Source organism: Anser cygnoides, chromosome 10 (assembly GCF_040182565.1).
Source record: "Anser cygnoides isolate HZ-2024a breed goose chromosome 10, Taihu_goose_T2T_genome, whole genome shotgun sequence".
Taxonomy (NCBI): Eukaryota; Metazoa; Chordata; class Aves; order Anseriformes; family Anatidae; genus Anser; species Anser cygnoides.
In genome coordinates, this window is record NC_089882.1 from 8971024 (window position 1) to 8992794 (window position 21771).

The window sequence follows — 21771 nt, forward strand, 5'->3', positions numbered from 1 at the left end:
CAGGCTGGTACAAACGAAAGGAAGATTGGGGCTGTATTTAACGTGCCTCACCAAGATCCAGTTTGTACCCCAGGCCAGGAGAGTTTGTCAGCAGAGACCCCACGCTGGTAGGGAAGCAACTGTCGACGCTGACAGATGAGGCTATTGAAGCATTTGTGGGGCACCCAAACATCTGGGCTGCATGGGACCGGTTGTACGCAGCAGTAAAAGTTCATTAGTGTTTTTTGTTTGTTTTTAATAGAGGGAAAAGGAAAACAGAACTGGCATCAAATCAGGTGTCTGCTGAGCCGTGTTAACTGTTAAGCTGAACTCCCTTGGCAATGTTCAAATATCTTTAGCACGCTGAGCCATAAAAGGTTTTTAAGTTTACTTGTGTTAGGAAAATGTAATAGCAATTAATTTACCAACAGGTTGTGGGTTTACAAGGTGCCTTCATTTCATGGGTGGCTGGCAGATAGAACATGCTTAGATTATATTGTATTTAAGAAGCCCTATGAATACTCGAGGCTTTTGAACTGGATGTTTTCGCTTTGTGGTCTTGTTTGAACTCTGGCCAGCAACGATGAATGAATCCTTTGTGTCTTAGTATATATCCTTGTGTCTTTGACCTCACAGGAGACATGGAATAACAAAAGTAGGTACCCGACTTTATTTACTTATTTACCTAGCAGTTAAAACAAGAAAGCAAACAAAACGGTGGTGATTTATTTGGCCACTTCTCCCCAGCGCCCCCTTGACAAATGGCTGTTGGAAGAGTGTTTAACTGTGACCTTAAAGCCACAGGCGTAATGAAACTGTGATCTGGCAGATGTGACATACTCGTCTTACATAAATCACTCTCTTTTGTCACTGCTGGCATATGGCCAATGAATCTTCTAATTATTGAATGGCTTTTATAGCCCCATTATTTATAATCACTTTTGGACGGCAGCTGGAAGACAAGGCTGGGACAGAATGAAATGATATAGCACAAAATATTATCATCTGGGTAACAACTGCTGGGATTAGGAAGATTTGGTGGTGGTGTGGTTACCAGCGCAGTCTTGTTAAACGATAAAAATCCACTCAGCCTTCATTTCATCTCCTAAGACAGGCTGCTGCCTGGTGGACTTTACTGTGAAAAATATTATATTAATTGGTCCAGCAATGAAATATGAATCTCTCCAGGTAGTAACAAACTGTATGTGTGAGTATCAGGGCTGCCTTTACAGGAGGACTCGAAGGAAATCCATTGCAGGCATTAGTAAGATGCAGTGGTGAATGCAGGGTTGATGCCAGCACTGCTCTCGTGTAAAGTGTTGTATGGAAGAGTTTTAAGTGGTTTCTGCTTCCCAGGAGCCCTGTCTGCCCCCTGTATTCAGTAAGAATTTAACAATGCAGTTGGAAGTTGTCTTTAGTTACTTCATTAATATTTTAGCATTTATCAAAACAAAAACAAAAAAAAAACCACCCATACCCCAAACCCAAACAACAACTAGCTAGTTAGCAGTGTTTGTTTTAAAGAGGGTGATGGGTTTAAGACTAGCTTAGGTTAATACACTTTACAATATAAGGGGAGCTGATTTGGCTGCCGGTATAGATGAGTTTCTGTTGAGTCCAGTTTGCTGGCAGAGCAGCAGCCGTGGAGGCAGGAGCACGGTTTGAGCCACCCAGCCCAGGAGGTCACCCAAGTGAGTTTGCAAGTCCCCTCGCTGCCTTGCAAAACGTGAGCTGCAGGTTCTCTGCTCACACCTCTAAGCAAGTTATTTTGATTTTTATTATTTTATTTTGATTTTTTGTTATTAATCTTTTTTAATTATCTGCAGTTCTGCATTTGGTTGGCACTGTTCTGTTCCTGTGCGACAAAGATAGCTTACTAATGGCTGCTAAATATCTTCAGATAGAGATCTTCAGATGAAAGACAGCATGTTATAATCGGGGGTTTATACTGCAAATCCAACATGTGCAATCTTTGTGTCTTTCAAAAATGGAATCCGTCCCTCAATGTAGACATCAGGCGGCAAGAGAGAGTCTTAATCCAGATGACTCTATTGCACTCTTATCCCTTTAGTGAGGCCTTTAACCTTTGATTGCTTCACGGTCCTGTTGTTTTGAAACGGTCTTTGTCCGCCCGCAGAGAATCGCTCTCTGAAGATGCCTCTAAGTGGAGATCCCTACAAGAAAAGGGGGCTTCTGCTGCAATTCGGGAATGGAAAACGCATTTTTCCAGTTCAGATGCAGTCAGCCACTGTGAATGTGGCAATCGGTAGCCTTTCCACAGAAGGGTAAAGCTAAAATATTTACTGCTGCAAACCTTCTTAGGGGAATGTAATATAGGTCAGAGACCACTGTGTCCCGGGCCTGACCCTGATCCATCGTGGCACACACATCCATGGGCTCTGCCAGACTACAGCTATTTATCAGGATTAGCTCTGACCATCTCAACGCACAAATGGGATAAAAACAGCTGCAGTAATTAATATAAACATAAACTAAGAAACGCCAGTTTCCAAATGCATAAAACATGAGTTCAAAATATATCCTCGGCATATACATATTGCGCAGCTCTGGCATAGGCTGCCTACCAGCTGGCAGGAAGGTGCTGTCAGCCTGGCGATGTTCACTCGCAGCTTTTCGCTGGGAAAAATAGCAGATTTTGCTCGGTCACTTATGCAGTCTGCTTTCCTTATTGGAAGGCTGTATTTTGATAAAGCAAGAAGCTTTCAGCCCCCCGGGTCTGTGTGCTGCTCGCTGGCGGCGGTGCTCTGGAGGAGATGGATGCGCTCCTGCGGCGAAGGCAGCGCTGGGTGATGGTGTGTGCAGCTTGCTCCCCTGCAGAAACCGGGAATTGCAGCAACAAGAGTCAGAGCAGAATTCTCAAAGCGTAGTTCCTCTGGTGCCTTGAGTACTGGGTAACTGCTGGGGGACAAGTGTGTGACAGAGCACTGAGGGTTTGAGAGAAGCGTATGTAGAAACAGTCGATATTTTTCATTAATCACAAAAACATTTAGGTTATATAAATATATCTCTTCACACAATTGACCAGCACCTTTTTATTGTTTCTCAGAAAACTACATGTCAGCAGTATCAGCTCTTTTCATGGGAGATGTTTTGTTTCCCCCTTGGGTTAGTTTTTGTTACTGAGATATCAGTATGGTGCAATGGTTTGGGAGGATGATTGATGTGCTCTGAAATGCGCTATTATAATTAAGAATAATTGAGAAAAATGGCCATACAGTAAGTTGCCTTTGTTTCATGCAAGGGAAAGAAGGGTTCAGGTAATAAGGTGGAAACATCTCAGCTTTGGAGTAGTCTGCAGTGGGGAGAGAGCAGGGGAAACTTGTTTCTCTTATAAAGAAAGGCACTGCTTTTGTTGTTCCAGGGGTTAAAAATGTTTCAGCAACAAAAATCAATCTTGCAACATGTTGTAATTCTTCAGTTTCAAAGTATGATTTTTGCTGAAGTTAGTAGGGAAGGATTTTTATTTATTTATTTTTAAATGTCTGATTTTCTGAAACTGCCCAATTTTGATTACAGAAAAGACACGTTAGTTTTTCTGTGGGCAAATAAATGCGTTTCCAGCATGAATTTCTAGTGGCATTTCCTGCATTTCCAACAGCAGGAAGGTTGGATGTTAAGAGCTGTCTCCTCTGGATTGCATCTTTTGTTGGTCTGCTGTTATCGCTGTAGGATCTCCTTACATGTGCTTATCAGAGAAGAAAAGGAAGGTTCTCCAAAGAGCAAATGTAAGATCCGATCTCCTTGAAAACAGAGGAGTGTTTGAAAGTGTATTATCCTTTCAGTTAGCACGGCTCATCTCTAAGGAAACTGAAGCCAGGTGTATTCTTAGCACAACTTATGCGTGGAATCAGATTTTACAAAGGGAGGACGTCTGCACGAAGGCAGATGGTGCTGGGCACCTGCCTTCCCACCCAGCCTGGTGCTGGTTGGCGCAGGGGCAGAAGCCGTCGGCGGGTGAGACGTGTTGGCAAAGGGAGCAGTGGTGGGGGATGCCCTTCAAGTACGAGTTTTGCTGCTGCACTTTGCACATGGGAGGTTGCAGAGATGTCACGGGCATGCCTTTCTGTTTCTCAGGAATTGCAGGGTTTTATATTTTAGGCTCTAGAAAAAAAAAAAATCAGACTTCTTAAACTTGAGTTTAGCGCTAGAATCAGCTCAAGAATGCCAGGATCAAGCACGTGCCCTTTCACGGCTGAGCAGATTTTTGGAAAAGATAGGGTGGACTGCAACACTTCGAATGGCAGAGAATCCCACGTGTTCCATGGCGGGTCCTTTCGACAGCTTTCTGTGTGGGGTTAGTTTCTGTGAGCTTGTTTTCCTGTTCCATGCTCTGGATTGGATTGTGTGGGGTGAGCTTGGTTTTGTGCACAGCTGGGGGCTCAGCAGCTGCTGAGCCAAGCTAGTCAGGGCTGCAGGAAGCCTTTTTTCCATCTGGAATTTTCTGGAATTTAGCAACAAAAATGTAACCCTTTTTTTCCCTTTTTCCCTTCTTTTCCCCTTTTTCTCTTTTTCCTTTTTCCCTTTTTCCCTTTTTTTCCTCCCTATTTCAAGTAAATGTAATAGAAATGGGCATTGCTGTGAGCTCTCTGAGGGGACGGGTGTGCAAGCGTTGCTGTAGCCCCTGGTTTTGCAATGCCATTTGGCTGGCACATCGGTGACTCAGCTGGGAGATCCCAGCTACTGCATAACCCCGTAGCCAAACTTCCGAGTGGGGGCCGTAACAGACTGAGATGCTCGATGGAATAGGCACAGAGGGAAGATAAAGGCAGATATCATCAGTAAATTGCATGCTTTTTGTAGTCAAACAAGCCTATCTCAGCAGAGCTTTTTCACCTCTAGACATTATTGTGACATAAATCATTGAATCATGAATCACACAGTATTTCAGGAGAGAGCCTAAATTATAACATGCAGCTCAGTGCTTAATTCCTTCCCCTGCAGCGTGTCCAAGGTGCTTGTCATGTTTGTTTGTTTTTAGCTATGAGTAACTACCTTGTCTTACTATCGTGTGCAGAGAAAAGTATGAACTGTTCAACGGAAAGATAAAGTGGTTTATTATTTCGGAGGGTGCTCCTTTTCGTGCCGTATCTCTCTGGAGTCAAAAGACTTGGTATCAAATCAAACACTTGGAGTTTGGAAGGTCAGATCTGAAATATGAAAACTTTAACCCACAGTCTTATGTGGGAAACCATTTTTATTTTTTTGTTTTAAATGTAATAACCAGAGACTGCTCTTGGAGTGGGGGTTGTTGCTTGGGGTAAGTCAGGAGGTATGATGAGCCGGCTTTATCGGCCTTTATTTCAGTTTTGTTGTTTCAGCCATTTCTGTAATGAGCATCTTGGTCATAAATTTTTTGCTTCTTGTTAGGAAAGGGGCTGCAGCTTAAACCTGCCTTCCTGTCTTCCTTCCTTCCTGCCGTCCTTAAATTAAAAAAAAAAAAAAAAACCTGTCTGGAGAATGTACATACAAAAAAATACAAATCACCTGTATTTCTTTTTTTAGAGTTTAACTCAGTTTTTCAAATTAGTTTTCTGTTGTTGTTTGTACGCTTGTTTTTAACCTGATGTTACTGTTCAAAAGTTGCAGATCCTCATTACTCAGGCTGCTCCTGCCCGTTTCTTTCAGCGGCCAGCACTATTTTCCTCATTTGCCTGGTGCCGCCGCTGCCTCCCAGCCCCGCTGTCCAGCCGCACTGCGTTGCAGCATTATCATTCTTGATTTGTTTTGCAGTGGTTCCTAGAGGCTCCAGCCAGGGATCCGCAACAGTAACGTTAAGTGCAGTGTCAACAAATATTGAGATGGCCTCTGCATTACATATTCACAATCCAATAAAAAAATGATCATGCAAACTGTAAAAGACCGTATTAACAGCTGTGGGGGTTCACCCCGAGGTCCACGTAGCCCAGTGTTCTAGCTCAGTCTGTGCCCTTGAACAAGATGCCTAGGAAAGAAAAGGAAATGGGCAAGATGTTTGATATTCCCCCACTTCCTCTCCCAAGAGACTCCCAGCTACCAGCAATTCATTTTCAGCTCAAGGGATTTCCTACAATTTATGCAACCCTCCTGCAATGGGTCCATCTTCTGTGTCCTTTCCAGGTCTCCCCTTTAAGCCCCTCTATAAGCTTCTTGCACCCACGGTGCAGATCTGCCTCAGCCTGTGTGAGCTACTTTTCCACTCCTTATTTTAAGAACAAAAGGGTTTCTATCCCCATTCTCTGTAGGTTTATGTGGGATTGGTTTTGCTTTTCAGTCAAATTAATGTCAGCATTATTTCAGATTTGGAAATATTTCATTTCTGGGAAAAGACTTCATTAAGTTGCTCCAGTTCATATGTTCTGCTACAAGAAAAGATTTGGTGTTGAATGTTCATTTACAACAAAGTCTTGCTTTTTTTGGTGGTTGTTGTTTTTAGCTCATCTGTCTTTATTCTCACATATTTATGGAAGTGTTCAAAGCTGAATGGGGAAACAAATTCAAGTGAGAAGCGTTGGATATTATTCTGTTGGTTTTTAAGAACTTTGGGTGCTCTTAACTCCTTCAGTCATTTCCCAACTCACGCTGTGTGCAGGGGTAGGTAGCAGTGCAAAGTACAGCTCATCTTTGATTTTGTGCCGTGTTTGGCTGTGTTAGTACCTCTAATGGGAGCAGTCTTTCCTTTCCATCTCCCTGCCCAGCTCCCTCTCCAGTGAGTTGCAAAAACAATCCTCTACCTTTATTATCTTTCATCTCTTTCACGTCATCTGTCTTTCTCCATTTGCTCAGACAAATAAGTGATAAAAGGGAATCATGATCTGTTTAGCACCACAGGAAGAAAGATGCGTTACGAGGCAAGAGAGACCTCTTGTTTACAGCGAGTTATTTTTGGTAATTAGCCATTTGTAGAGGAAGATGAGCCTCCGCTCGTAAAGTCAGCATGCCATAATTTAGGGGACTCTGAATGGAAGCCTAACATTTGCCTGAATTGGAAATGTTAATTGTGTGCATTTAGAAATAAATAAATGGCTGTGTTTTCTTTGCAGGAAGCAGACTGAACAAAGACCTGAGACATTATCTCAACCAGAGGTTTCAGAAAGGATCGCCGGATCACGATCTACAGCAGACTATTAGAGATAACCTTTATCGCCATGCTGTGCCTTGTAAGTAACAAAACACTGACCTGGTGGATTACACGGAGTGGAATTTTAATTGGTTTATTTATTTATTCATTTATTTGTGGATTTATTTATCGGAGGCAGCCTTTGTGTGGTGGTGTGCAGAGCTCAGTTTTCAGATAGGACAAACTTGCATGTGTGACAGCAGAAAGGGTTGAGATAGGGTTGACAGGGAAACCAGTTCATCCTTGTATTCGGCTTTTGTGATGACCTTTTTGGATCAGTGGATGCTCTGATACATGGCTGGAATGCTGCTCTACTGCGAAGAAAAAAAAAAAGATTTTAAAAAAGAGTACTTGGCTTAGAAAGTGTTCATTAGTATCATTATGGTGCATGTTCCTCTATTGTTTTGAAACCGATGAATAAAAGCATCTTTTTTATATTTATTTTGTTAGCAAAACTTTATTTCTGATGCTTATTTAATGTGTGAAATGGAACAGCATTTTGTGGCTGGGTCACACTGAAAGAGGGCACTGCCACTGTTGGAAGGTCATCTTCAGTTCGCGTAGGCGGTAAGCAGCAAAAGTGAAGCTAAGAAGGAAATACTCTTTTTCACCCAGAAACCAACTAGTAGAAAAACAGAGAAGTTTAGAGAGTGATAAACTTTAGGAGTTCAGAAGCTTTACCCAAAATCAGTCTGTGCTTAGCTTTTGGGGAAGATGCAGAATAAGTGGAAAAAGATCCTATTTCATTGCACCATTCTCCAGCCTCTAGAAGAGGTTATTGAAAACAAAAGGTTTTTTGCTTGGACCTTGATGAGCTCTGAAGATAATGGCATGCCTTTCAGATCAGGCTTGGCTAAGAGCTAGTAAACTCTTAGTTATAGCATGCTAAATTGAGCAGCAAAACGTTTTTAAGCTTTCTATCTGTACGTGAATCAGAGGTTGTTTGTATTGGAAGACTTGTATAAATATTGAATAATGATGTTGCCATTCAAAAATCAGTATTTACCAACAAATACCACATAATGGTAGGTAGAGTAATAGCTGTTTTCAATCTAAGTGTTGCACAAGGGAGAACTGTGTAGGGCCACAGTTAGAATTGTGTGGTAACGCTGATAGATGTTGATTCTTCAAATGGCAGATGTTGTATATCGCTGTTGAGTTTGTTCTCGTTTTATCAGTGGAAAGCATGGACCAAATTACCTCTAAAGTGCTGTGCGTGGACGTAAAGAATAAATATGGATTATTATTTTCTATTGAATACTTCCATTTTCCATTCTGTTAGCATGAAATATGATTAGTTTTCAGTCATCTGACTTGCCTGGCTGCAGGTTTTTAAGGTATAATGGGGAAAGTGCCTTCTAGGAAAACGCATGTGGTGTTAGGCTCGGTAGATGCAATGTCTTAATGCTAACGTCCTTCTGCCTATGTGTTACATCCCAATTTCTAATTTCTGAAGCAGCAAATAAAGCAAATGAGTGAAGTACTGTGGACGCATTTTGTGTGTTACCAAGGTTACATTTTGAAATGCTTTCCATTGATTCTATTCTCTGATTTATTGAACTTGATGGTGAGCTAAACTGCTTGGACTCGCTTAAAGACTTTTGATTTAAAATTAAGACCGGTGAAAGCGATTGCTGCCTCCTGGAAATAGGAGGAGGAGGAGGTTTGTGTTGCTGGTGTGTTAATAAGAACATCAGTACTCATGTTCCGTTTATGAAACAAATGGGAAATCTGAGAAGTGGAGTTCGGTTACCATGTCTCTTCGTACTTGCTGAGTTGTAAAGCAGGTAACATTTAATTTTCTCTTCGTGTACCGTGGGGATGGTATTAGTGGTAGCTTTTAAGAATGATGCTAATATTCATGTGTGAATTTGAATGAGATGACTGCACGCATGGTGGGTTGGAATGCTTTACAGGTCTGGAGATTAATCTAGCTGCACACTCATATTTTTATTCCTTGGTGCACGTGACCAGTAAATCCAGAGCCCTGGACCAATCTCTAGTGCTAATGGATTATGAAGTCTTGTATTTGAAAATGGAATTCTCTGCTGATTATGTGGTAAACACGAACAAGAACACAAGGTCACTTGGACTGAGCGTGTTTGGCCTGCCAGCTGCTTTTTGTTGCACTAATAGAAGGGCTAAATGAAGTGATAATTACTAAATGCAACATGAAGAAAGGCAAGGTTAACCTGTTCTTCCCCCCAAATTCCCCCAAAATAGTTAGGATCCCCCGCGGTTCAGCTCTCACTCACTTGGTCGAGGCTGGCATTCAGGTCCAAGGGCTGCAGGCTCCCGCACAGCCTATTATAGCAGAGTTGATTAGGAACTAGCTGTGTTCCATGGTGAGCAACTTCAGTTGCTCTCATCGAGTTGGGACGATGTGAGCATTGCCTAGGTGGATGACACAGGTACGGGCTTCTGAGAGAGCAGGCAACTTCACCGCTAAACACAGGAGCTGTCTGTAAAGAAACGAGACGTAGGAATGCACCCAAAGGAGAATTATTATTGAAAGAAGTAGGTGGACTGCACAGTTATTTTTGCAAGCTGAAGTCGTAAAGAGACATCTGCAAATGCATGTATTAGCTCAGATGGGAAGCACCACGCAGTCCTGCCCCAGCTCTGGCCAGCCTCAGCAGTCGTCCCTCTGCCCTCCAGCACGCTTCCTCCAGCCCGTCACACACTCAGCTCCCTGCTCCCCATCATGCTGAGTTTTCCTGCAAAGATCTGTAGTAAACAACAGCTGTGACAAGCTTCCAGGTGGCCTCCAGGTTTGGTGTCTGTGCCATCCTCAGTGCTCTGCTCTTGCTATCACACCACACCCACGGGCTTATTTACAGAAACAAAGCATTCTTCTCTGGGTTTTACAACTTCGGCATCGTAATCTAGGACTCCGAGTAAGGAAGAGAGGCAGGACACATTTATGTATTGGGATGGTGCAGAGACACTAATGAAGCCATGCATTTACAATGCACACGTCTTTGAAACAGCGCAGTTCAGACACTGAGCTAGCTTTTATTTTAGCTAAACCAACCGTGTGCCATTTCCTCCACTTTCTTCCTGATGCTCTCATTTCACTGTTGACTTCACATGCTGGGTCTTGAGACTTTTTAATAGTATTTTTGCCTTCTGCTTAAAGAAATCAGCACCTTAAACTTCAGCAAAGTTTTTCTCTTTACGTGTTCAAATATCAGTTCTCGTTCCTAGCACAGAGGATCCATTGTCAAAACCAGAAAAAAACCCTCAGAGACATCATCCAGATTAGCAAGATGTTAGGGCAGGTTCTCGCTGTCCCCTTGGCCTCGTTTCGTTTTGAAGCACCACATTTTTCCAGTTTTCTGACGTGTCTAACGTAGACCACCAGAAATAACGCTCTGTTTGTGGGCTAGTTAACGGCTCCATTGAGCTTGGAGTAGACTGTGACTTGGCAACGGTGTCACGATTACCGACTGGCCGTGACTACACCAGAAGCGCTTTGGCTGACGCTGGAACTTTGCCCACGGCTTTTTTTTTAGTGTGGATTTCACTTAGGCTGGCCAAGTTGAGCTGGAAGAAACCCTGAGGACAAACGGGCAGGTCTGCTGACTGCGAGGGGTGACGGAGCCCACCCGTGCGAAGAGAGGCTGGTGGGATTTGCGTCCCACCTGGCGTGGGGCAGGCTGAGGGGCCAGGAGGTGCAGCGTGTTGACATCCCACCTTTCGCTTTCACAAAGTGTTTCTAGAAGCAGAACTCCTCAAAATCGCATTGCTGTATGTGAAGGTTTGCTTAGTGGAAAACGTGATTAGTTGGAAGTGCATGTAAGAATATATCCGTGCGACTGCATCCGAAATAGGTGTTTCCACGTCGCCTTACCTTGGGATATCTGTGCAGTAGTGTTAATTGAGAAAGAGATGGGATGGCAGCTTCCTTTCATGTCCTGGTGCAGCAGCGTGTCTAAAGCACCGTTCACGGAAGGCTGAACAGACAGGATTATCTTCCTCATTTTGAAATGATGGTAGAGGGCATCTGTTTAACGTAAACAAGCAGCACTGGCCATTTGTCCTAGATGCTTCTTCTCAACAACTCGACAGCGGCTTTCCCAGTGTCTGAAGAAGAACTAGAGATTATTTCCATAAAAGCTTATCTGTGTGTGTGTTTGGGGGTGGAGGGGGTTCCACCTGAGCACCTTTACTTGATTCTCCATTTGCTGGACTCCTCAGTGACGTGCACAGACAGCTATGGTGGGCCTGCTATCTGCACCCTAACTTGCCAAAGCAGTGCTCCCAGTGCAGGCATGACTAAAACAACAGACCCCTATACAAGTATATTCTGCATTTGTCTTATTTCAGTATGGTGCAATTCTTCTTTTTTTTTTTTTTCTTGGCTGCAGTCATCAAAACTCAGGGAAAAGCAAGGTCTTTTTGATGGTTGATGAAACAGGGACGACGTAATACCTAGCCCAGAGTTAAGTCTTAGATGTCAGCCTAGACACTCTGTAGCTACCTTTTTCTTTTTTTTTTCTTCCCAAAGTTGACGTTTAAAACCTCGAGAGGTCATCATTCAACAGCTGATTCACTTTCCCAAAACAAGTATATGCCCTGGGATTAATTGGCTGGAGAGCTTAGTGTTCGAGAGATACCGCTTTCATTTCTGCTGCCTGTTCTCTCGCCTTCCTGGAGTTTGATCTGTTCCCGTGTCTTCAATTACAGCCGTTGTGGTTAGTCTTAGAGGGGAGCAGGGAGCAAAATGGGAAGGAACGGATAAAAAATCAATAGTGTAAGTGTTGAGTGATCTGTAAGGAGGCTCAGAAAAAAGCCGTGACTGCCAGGCACCTGGTTGGCCCGAGCTCTCTCACACTTCGGGGGGAACTTTGAGTTTCTTTATTCCAAGTGATGGCTGGTGCAAAGGGAACGTGTCCTGCTAAGGAGAGCCAACAAGACTGACCCAGGTAACTTCACGGTATTTATAGGAAAGACTTTAGTAAGTGGATGTAGAACTTATTACCTGGAGTAAATGTTTTCATGGATAATTAAAATACTGAAGGGTAGTTCAGATGCTCCAGGAGCTGGATAAGCTGTTACATGCATAACCCACATCATCTGCAACTAACAGAGGACCTCTTAGCACTGGGTTCCCCACACGGACTTCTGAACTTGTTAATGAATTGACAGGAAGACATGCAAACCAGCTTACAGGTACTATTTCTCTTTAGAATATTGGGTATAACAGAATATCAATACAAGGGAAAAATCATTGAAGTGAGGCAAAAAGACCTTTACGTTGCAAGCACACGCGCTTTTACACGTGGGGATATTTGAGTCACAATTTTGAAGTTATTTTTGGTTGCTAATTTTTATTAAGGATAAACAGAATCACTGATAGTGCACATTATTTTTCTTTGCAGGCAATAAATCATCAGTTTATGTAAACAAATGTTCTTTGAATTCTCAAAAGCTCTCCAGAACTGCAGCCGTATTTATTATCCAAGTACCTTTTGTTGCAGTTCCTTTCCTAGAAGTGTAATTCTGCTTTTGTAATGAGAAAAAGTTGCAGTGTCCATGAAATATTAATTTGAAAGCACGCACTGATAAGGTGATGAGCGGTGGGCTGATCTTTTCCTACCACAGGAAGAGCAATTAATTGTTTTACAAGATCTGTGTGAGCAGAAAGTTTGAAATGTTTTTAAAATAGAACCCTTATCACTAGGGTGCAACGTACAGGTACCGGCATTATGTAAAGATCGTTTTTCTCAAGAACGCTTCCTTGTCAGTTATCTAACTCTGAAGAATGAGCGAGATTTTCCATGCCAGCTAATATGCACACATTTATTTTTTCCCTTTTATTTTCATCAGGGAATGTATCTTGGGTACAACTAGTGGGTTTAGAAAATTCTTGTAGCTGTGTTCCCGGGAGTGCAGAATTGAGTCCCCTGCAGTTTCCAGGGATACAATTCTATCACAAGTTAGTGAACCAGGTGTGTTTTCACTTTTCAGAGAGAAAAATGCCCTGCTTTGAACAATAGGACCGATATATCTGTAGTTCAGTTCCTTTCTATACACAGTCATTTCTGTTTAATCTAGGAGACTTCAGACCTTTTTTTTTTTTTTTCCATCTGGTGTGTCCTTTTAGATCAATAGTTCATTTTGTGCCAGTGGAACTATTTGGTATATTATTTTTTATTTTTTTACATTTGGAAATAAAAGCACTTATGATAGCAAATATTGCTCCATCTGCTTACCCATTTGTGAGGAATAGCTTTTTGTATTTCGCTGTACACCCGGTTGAAATTGCATGAGGCACCAGAGAACAGTACAAAGCAGAAGAGCTCAGCCTTACAGGCTCTCCCATGCTGTTTGCCAAAGGAGATTTGGGTAAGAAGTGTGGGAAGAGATTACATGGCTAGTTTTCTTTGTTTTCTTTGTTAGTCCCCAATGTACTTGATTTCACATTTTTTTTCATTGCGGTTGCCTTGTACTACAGAAAAGCATCTGTGAGTGGGTATTTAGGTAGCGCAAACAAAGTCTGTGCATGTGATTTAAAATGGGAAGGTTTCTAAGGTTGTGAGTCTCTTGGAAAGCTTGAGAGTAAATCAGAGGTGAAAGCAGGTACTGCTGTTGGGAGGTTGAAGGGGTGGAGATGAGTCACCCCAGATTATTCACTTCAAAACCCTCTCCATCCTGCCATAGTTTCATTCACCATCACGGTTTAAACTATAGAAGAGAGCCACAATATCTCCAAAAGTCACAGAATGAGGATCTGCTGAAGAGTGTGTGGTCAAAGGTGACGAGTGTCCTTTTTTTTTTTATGTGATGTCCTAGTGTCCTGCTTAAAGCTCTTGTGATGGCTGCAAAATCCCAGCAGTTGATTTCATAAACCAAGCAGTTTAATTTCTTTTCAACTACTCCTGTGTATCTGCTCGCAGTTTACAGTGTATTGATTGTAGTACAAGCCAACAGAGTGAGTTTTCCAGGCAAAGTGAGCAGTTTAGAATTAGGAAAAATCAAACGTATAGCTATTCTTGAACCTGTTCTTCCACTCACAGCTGTGTTTGGGATGCACACCTCGTATTTCATTTTTAACTCTCTAGAAGACAGTCACCGTCACTTATATATAGGTATGTTCGTACTTGGGTGTGTTGATTTGTGTGGTTGTTTCATAGGTATGAAAGTCTCATGCTTCCGTAGTTAAAGATGTCAGTACTTTTTTTCCTAAAAAAAGGACACTTGAAAATCCCATTTATATGATATTATTCTGGTCCAGTTCAGTACCGGCAATTTAATGTGGGCAAAACCAGTGGCATGCCAGAGGAGGAAAAGCCTGTGTGATTGCCAGTCACATATATCGCTACCGTGACGGTCTCCGAGCCCAGGAGAGCAATGGCAGACGCAAACTCCTGATGGTTTTGGGAGAGCAATGGCAGATGCAGACTCCTGATGATTTTGGTGGTGAATGTGGTCTTGCTGTGTTTCATCTTCAAACAATTACCTTTTTTTTTTTTTTTTGTTAACATTACCATGCTTCTTCACATAAAGCGTGCTGTATTTGTTCTCTAATCCTTTCTCTGTTTATTTCAGCGGAGAGGAGATTAGCTGTGTGAGCATTTATAAAACTGTTTGGCTTCTGCTAGCTGGTTTTCTTTGGGGAGAGTCATACCCAGTATCTTTACTAGGAATAACTCTGTAAATTAATCTGCATTGATTTTATTTTTTTTAGCTCCCAGTAGGAAAGTAAAAAAAAAAATAGAACAAATATTTCTAGTTCTACCCCTATTGTAGGAGAAATAAATCTTTCCTATTAGTCATAACAGTCTAGATATATCCTTCTTTTATAATGTCCTCTTGAATAATTAGAGCTGTGAGTTATGAAGACAAGATTCCTGGGTCATTGCCAGAACAGATTTGTTTAAGGGGGACACTAGTTCCCTGAATCCCTTTCACAGGGCTTTGTAACGTCCCAGGCTGCTCTTAATTACTGATTTAAGAGGGAATACGTCTGTTTCACTGAGAATTGTGAAAATTATTATTTAAATGGAAATGTTTAATAAATGACTCTTTGAAAGGCTAATGTATCTCCAGAATGAGAGATGTATCACGGAGTAATCAGGTAGATACTGGTCTGGCAGTTCTACTTGCAGGGTCGTTTTGGAGCTGAAGGTAGAGGAAAACATCAGACCCTTGGAAGCATTAGCTGCCATTGAGTTATTTTATTCTTCATCATTCATTCCTTACCTGCACTTCTTTAAATTTCAGGTTTAACGCTTCATTTATGAATTAAAAAAAAAAAAAATAAAACTACTGCAAACAGATTCTGGTGTTAGCCAAGGGAGGTCTGTAGGAAGAAGCAGGATCTCCTGTTGGATAAACTGATAATTTCATTTATATCTCAGACCATCATGGCATTCTGCTACTGCCACTACAGTATGTTCCTTTAAAGCTGCTTGCCATATGCTAAAATATGCAGGTAATTCTCGCAGTATGAAGAATTTGAACTTGTGCACCTCAGAACCGAGGGGCTGGGCAGGTGATGGAGGAAGGAGGAACTCCAAATTAAGAAGCTGTTCCGGCAAACTCTTCCCTGAATACGTGAGGAGGTGGCTATTTATAAACGCAGCATTACCATCTCCTGCTGTTCATAGTCTTGAATTAGTCAGGAAAAGCTTGAAACTGGGTATTGTGGTTCTTTTTAATTTACCTGTTAGTTGTAGAGCCCTTACCTCCATCTTCTTTCATGTTTTTCCAAGCTATGGGGTGGTTGGTTTTTGGTTGGTTGGTTTTGTTTTGGGGGCTGGGGTGGTACTGCATGAGATCTGCAAGTTGTGCTTAGATTGTGAGGTTATTTTCAGCTCTCCTAATTCCGGGCGTGTGAGGGTTTGAGAAAAGCAGACGTGCGAGAGAGTCGAGGGGAACGCAGCAGGACCCTGAATGGCGGTGCGCAGGTAGGAAGGCTGTGCTCAGCAGCGGGGCAGAGCTGAACCCGGGTCTTCCAGGAATAAAAGAAACCCGTAACGTTCATGAACAGCATTCCCATTTTTGTATTCCTGTAATTAAAACATGTATACACATTGCTATCTCAGGCTCCTGCAGTCCCCTGCTCAGCACACTGCGTTTTCTGGAAGGGAACGGCTGACGAGATGTGATCGTGCCGCTCCCGTGTAACTAACCACAGCGGAGGATCACGCTGACAGACAGTCTGTAAATTGCCCACATTACCGAGCATTGATGATACCATTAAAATGGTAAATTTAATATTATAGTACTATTAGATTTCTCCCTCATTAACTCTGATCTGATAAACAACCTCCGGCATATTTTGAAGGTAATAGTCACCTTACAGTCACTACTACCTCCTCGCTATCTGACATTTCAAGCTCCTATAGATTTATAGTTCTTCTCTCATCTAATCTGTACTTACTGTTTTATTTTTTTCTTTGAACTTGTGCTTACAAGCAGAACCTTTCGTAGAGGGCCCTGGGCGTGCAATTAACACTTCACAACAAGAATAAAGTCATCCTAAATTCCATTCCTGGGATTTAGGACAAAATCAGTTTCAGAAGAAAAATGAACCCGATGTTCAGGCAAGCCAAACGTGAGCCTCCGAGGTATTTTAGCACCAGGCACTCGGTGTAAGGGTTGGCGCAGGGTAATGCTGGTAGCAGTGGTTGTGTTCTTGGCTCTTGCAGACAGGTATCAGGGGAGCCTCTGCGAAACGTTGCTGGAGAATGAAGATGGTGAGGAGGAGACCAGGTGGGCGCTGTGGCAGGGGCTGTGATAGATGCCAGGCAGAGCAGCCCTGCCTCTGCGTGCCAGGGACTTGGAAAAGCTCAAGACACTTTATTCAGCTGTGTCCACCCAGCACGGATGACTTCCATTCCCAAATGTTAATCCTCGAGGAGGAAAACCCATGAGCCACAGCTAACAACGTACCCCCAGCTCCTCCCGCCCGGCAGGGAGGCTTCCTTGGAGGTATCGCTCGCCTCTGTGTTTTCCTAAGTGAGTCACACTTTATTTAGAGTGCTGTCTCAAGGAGGAGGTGGTTGTTATACATCACCTATCAGAATGTAAAAGTGGAAAGCGACGCTGAAACACTGACCCTTAATCTGAAGAGCACCATCTGTGTTTTATTTCCACATCTTGCTGAGTTTACAGTTATTTGAATTCACAGTTTGTTCCCCATTTGCTGTTCCCACATGGTAAGTGAATTGGATCCAAAACGCACTGATGAAAGATTGAGAAGTCTGTTGGAGAGGTTTGTTCCTACCTACAAGAGTGCTCTATCTCACACTTCTTCCACCCCCGCGAGTTAAATCCCAGCTGTAAAACCATGTCTCAAGATGGTCTTGTTCCATGGTGGGAAGCTGGGGTTACTGTAAGGACAGGCTCCTTTCCCCATCCAGAAGTGATTTATGATTTGTCTTTGGCTTTCTGCACGAGAAAAGGTACAAAGTTCTCTCATATCCGACCAAGTATTTGCTTTACTGTTTCTGTAAGTTTGCATCAATGTTTATCTGGTGGTGTTTGGCATTGGAGCACCGCTCTTACTGAATATTATTTTTATTTGTTGATATGAGTCAAAGTGTTTGATGCTAAAATAAGTCTGGATGTAATGTAAAGAAGGGAGCTGTAATTACCATAGAGTTTTCTTGCTAGAGCTTCGAGTTACTCTGATTTTAAAATGTACAAACAGCTCAAAACCAGGTTGAATTTCATTTTTTCTCCTTTGTTTCTATTTTTTTTTCTACTGACAGCAACCATTTTCTAAAGACATAACCAACTTTAAAAGAGATATAAAATTTAAACATGTCATATTTCAAAAGCAAGCCATCAAAATGCTGAAGGCTGTATAAACTTAAATACCTTCTTTGGCTTTTGCTGTAGACCACACAGGCTCTGAGAAATTGATTACTCTGGTGCTCCAAGGAGCTTTCATGATACAGAAACAGAGGTATGCATTCAATTTCTTTCTGTGTGGGGGACTCTTTTTTTTTTTTTTTTGGATAGAGAAAAAGCCTTTAAACCTCAGATTAAAAGTAAGTCATTTCATTGTTTCCTTTTTTTCCCCCTTCTAAATCTTATGAAAGAGTTTTCGTAAATGATTGGGGCACTGCGTCTCTGAATAAAAGTAAAATGCTCCATTTCTTTTTTTTTTTTTTTTTTTTTTTTAATAAAGAAGCATTTATTTGTATTTTGGAATGTCCCGGTTAGCTGCTCCCTCACTTGGGCAGAAATTTTTGTTTTGTGGATGTGAAGAGGAGGCAAGGAATTAAGTTATATATCTTCTTTTTGCAGTCTTGAGATTTACGGTATCCAGCATTGTAAGCTCACGATTATGAAAGGCTTTAGACTTCCCGCAGAGACTGTGGGCTGACCAGACGCACAACCAAGACCAGCCTCAGACCCGTGGAGGCTGTTGTGGAAAGACAGGGAAGGCAGCTCCTGAGCAAACAATTCTCGTTTGTTCTCTAGGCAAGACACTTGATGGGCCAGCACCTTTGTCCAGGTGGCATTTTCATGGGGATGCTCGTGTCCCTGTAAGAACGGGACTGTGGTATATTCTGATAGTCAGGCCGGCCTCCTGTTTGCGTGGGTCCATTTCCCTCGCAGAAGTACTACGAGCCTTGGTGGCATCCTGTCCCTTGAGGGTCGGGTTCTTGTGCCGGAGCAGCTGCAGGATTTGCGCCGTTGGGTTTGGTGCCGCAATGGATGTGTTCTCCTCATGTTTCCTGGCCCTGATGTGCGTGTACTCGAAACCCGGGACTTGTTGCCTGCATCCCCGCCCGTACCGAGCTGCTTTGCAAACCGTGGCTCGTACGGTTCAAAACACCCACTGCTTGCAGCAGCAAGGGCTGGCCCCATAGTTCCCAAACTCTGTCCCATGGGAGCAGCTGCCCGCAGTGTTCCCACAGCATCCCACAGCACCTCCCGTGTGGTCCTTAGGACCCACAGAAGCCCCTGTCGGTGCTGCTGGGGGAGCAGGTTTCCACGTGAGGCTCTCCTCCCCCAGGGTTTTGGTGCTGCCTCTGAGCCATCCTGTCCTCCGAGGTACGTGGAAAGCGTCCAAGACGGACACCTGCTGGCTCTGAAGCAGTCAAGTGCTTCTTCCAAACTATCTTTGGCCCCTGTTCTTGATGTTCGCTTTGAAAAAGATGCAGGCATGTGTGTTGGCTCTAAAAGAAAGGGGGGAAAAAAACAAAATCCTTGTTACTGTCACTGAAATTCCCTGCAGATTTAAAAGGAAGATGAAAGTCGGTGCTTTAAGAGAAACTCGAAGCCCTTGGGACAAGCACATTGGAAGCCAGAGAGATGCTCTGTGTTTTGTCTGATTGCTTGCAAAAATGAGCGCCGTATCTCCTACGGAGGGAGACAGCTAGAAATATGTGTTCACATCGTTCCCCCATTCCTGCGCCTTGCAAAGTAGGACAATACCATTTTGCACTTCCCTGGGCACGTCCTCAAACAGCAGCTCCGTGAAGGTGGTAGAGAAATCGGAAGGGTGAGGGAGAGGTGGTGGTGGGGGGAAATCTGCCTCGGGGTATTTCAGATCTCCAGCGCGTACAGGTGCTTTTTAATCCCTCTGGCCTACATATTCCACAGCCCCTAGGAATAGAGGAGCCGTGATGTAATGCTCTTTTCCTCACACTCCCAGCTTAAATACAGATGGAAATTGTTGTCATGTGTTAGAAATGTCACCAATAATATAAAAGGCAGGCTTCTGCGTTCTCCCTTTTGCACTGTCAGCTGCTGCTGCCAGCTTATTCTTCCCTCTCAAACCTATTGTCATGTGGCAGAAACCCTGATGTAAGTAAGCCCTGTCCTCCCCCTGCTTATGATCCCTGCATTTTTTTATTCCCCTCTGCTGCAGTGCTGAGGATCATTACATACCACGACTTAAAGACAAGACCTCACAAAGGAAGGATTAATCTTGTATTTGTGCTTGAATTTCGAAGGACTCAGGCAAGTGAGAACGTTCCGTTGTATTATTTTTTTTCCTCCTCCTAGATGCTAGCGTTAGAAACGAAAAGCGGCGATCGTGCCGGGCTGGGTCCGCGTTTGCAGGGCGAACCCAGCGGTTCCTCGGCGGAGGGAGGCAGGGGAGGCAAGGCTGCGGGACCGGGCAGGGAGCAGCCGAGAGGGGTCTGCGCCGCCGAAGCCCAGCCTCGGGAGGACAGATGGCTGGTGCTGCTTTTTAATTCATCAAGCAGGCTTTACGGGAGGCCCGTTGGCGAGCGGGTGCGCGGCGAAAAAGCGGGGTCAGCGGGCACGAATAGGCTGAGATCAGGACCAGATGCCTGCCGAACAATGGGGCTTTTGAAAGAAATGCGGGAGGAAGCGTGGCGCTCGCTTTGTACTGCCTCCGCATTGCAGGTTGGAATGGGGCAGCTCCGATTTAATGAAGTGCATTCCTAAACGCGGTCGTCAGCCCGGGCTGGGAGACAAGGGGACATGTCAGAAGGGGGCTTGTGGGGCCGGCGTCGGGCTGGGGGGGGAGCGATCCGCTGATGGATCGCCCCGAACAATGCGGTCTTAGTGCCGGATGGGAAAAACCATCCATACATCCCTGTGCATATTAATGCGCTACAGCAGGTGTTGCTAAATGTCTGTCCCCGCATTGTTCTGCGCCTCAGCCGGGGAGGGGGCAGGAAGGAGACCTCGCGAGGGATGCTCCCAGCTGGGGTGGAAATGTGGCTGCTCCCCAGACGGCCGGGCACGCCGGGAGGAAAGCAGGAGGCGAGAAGCGGCGCGTTTCGGCTCCTGGGGTCGTGTTGTGGGGCCAGGGGCTGGCCACTGCGAGCCGAGCTGGGAAGTGGTCCCCAGTGCCAGCTCCGGCAAGCAACAGGGGACGGGCTGAGAGCGGCTGGGAACCTCTTAGAGGTGTAGCAGGGTCCCCAGGGTCCTCTTTTCTGTACGACATCCCTGAGCCAAGCAGACGTGAGGGCTGGGAAGTGAATCTCTGGAGAGGAGGCTGGGTTGTCAGGGCAAAGGGCAGGAGGGGAGGAGGCAGAGATGCTGTCTCAGTTGAAATTCAGCAGCGAGAGAGTTAAAAAGGGCATTTTTTTTTTTTAGCTCCTCCAGAAATACATCAACTGTGAATGAGTAGCAGAAGCTGTGTGCGCATTGCAATAAACAAAATGTACAGCGTGTGTAAAAACAAAATATCCATTTCGGTGTTTGTGCATGTCCTGTGGTGCTGCTGGATGCACCTCTCCCTGAGATAGTTTTGTGGGTAGCAGAAGTCAATTCCGTGCATACTTCCAGCCATGTTAGCCAGTGTAATTGTTGAAGGCTTTGTGGGGGAGGGGGGAGGTGTACGTAATTTCTCGTTATTATATGTGTTTCTTAATAAAAAGACACCCGTCTGACTGCTGCCATTGTGTTGTCTGCTCCCCGTGTGATTTGTGACATGCTATACTGTATTTGTCAGCGGTATGAAAGGGGGCTTTGTTCCTTGTTCATATTGTGGCACACTGCATCTCCGTGCAAATGGAATATTTGCCTTTGGAGCTCACTTAACTGTTGATCTGTGCTCGCTGTTAGATGGGGAAGGGCTTTCATTTTTCCCAGGACTTGCAGAGGAATTTCTAGGCAAGACTTTATTTTTTTTTTTAAACGTATCGGTGTGTGATGAAGAGCGGTCAGCTTCATTTGCCCACAGGCCAGGTAAGGCACGGCCAGCAGCTGCAGCACTGCACGTTGCGGCT

At 44.0% G+C, this 21771-nt stretch overlaps 1 protein-coding gene across 31 annotated transcripts in view; it reads left to right on the forward strand.

Moving 5' to 3' along the window:
* MAGI1 (membrane associated guanylate kinase, WW and PDZ domain containing 1) overlaps nt 1-21771 on the forward strand; it is a 327075-nt gene that overhangs the window by 151981 nt on the left and 153323 nt on the right. For all 31 annotated transcript variants that reach the window (XM_048071991.2, XM_067003356.1, XM_067003359.1 and 28 more), the window contains exon 2: nt 7020-7136. In XM_048071991.2, coding sequence (XP_047927948.2) covers nt 7020-7136 — 117 coding nt within the window. The remainder of the gene's footprint in view (nt 1-7019; nt 7137-21771) is intronic.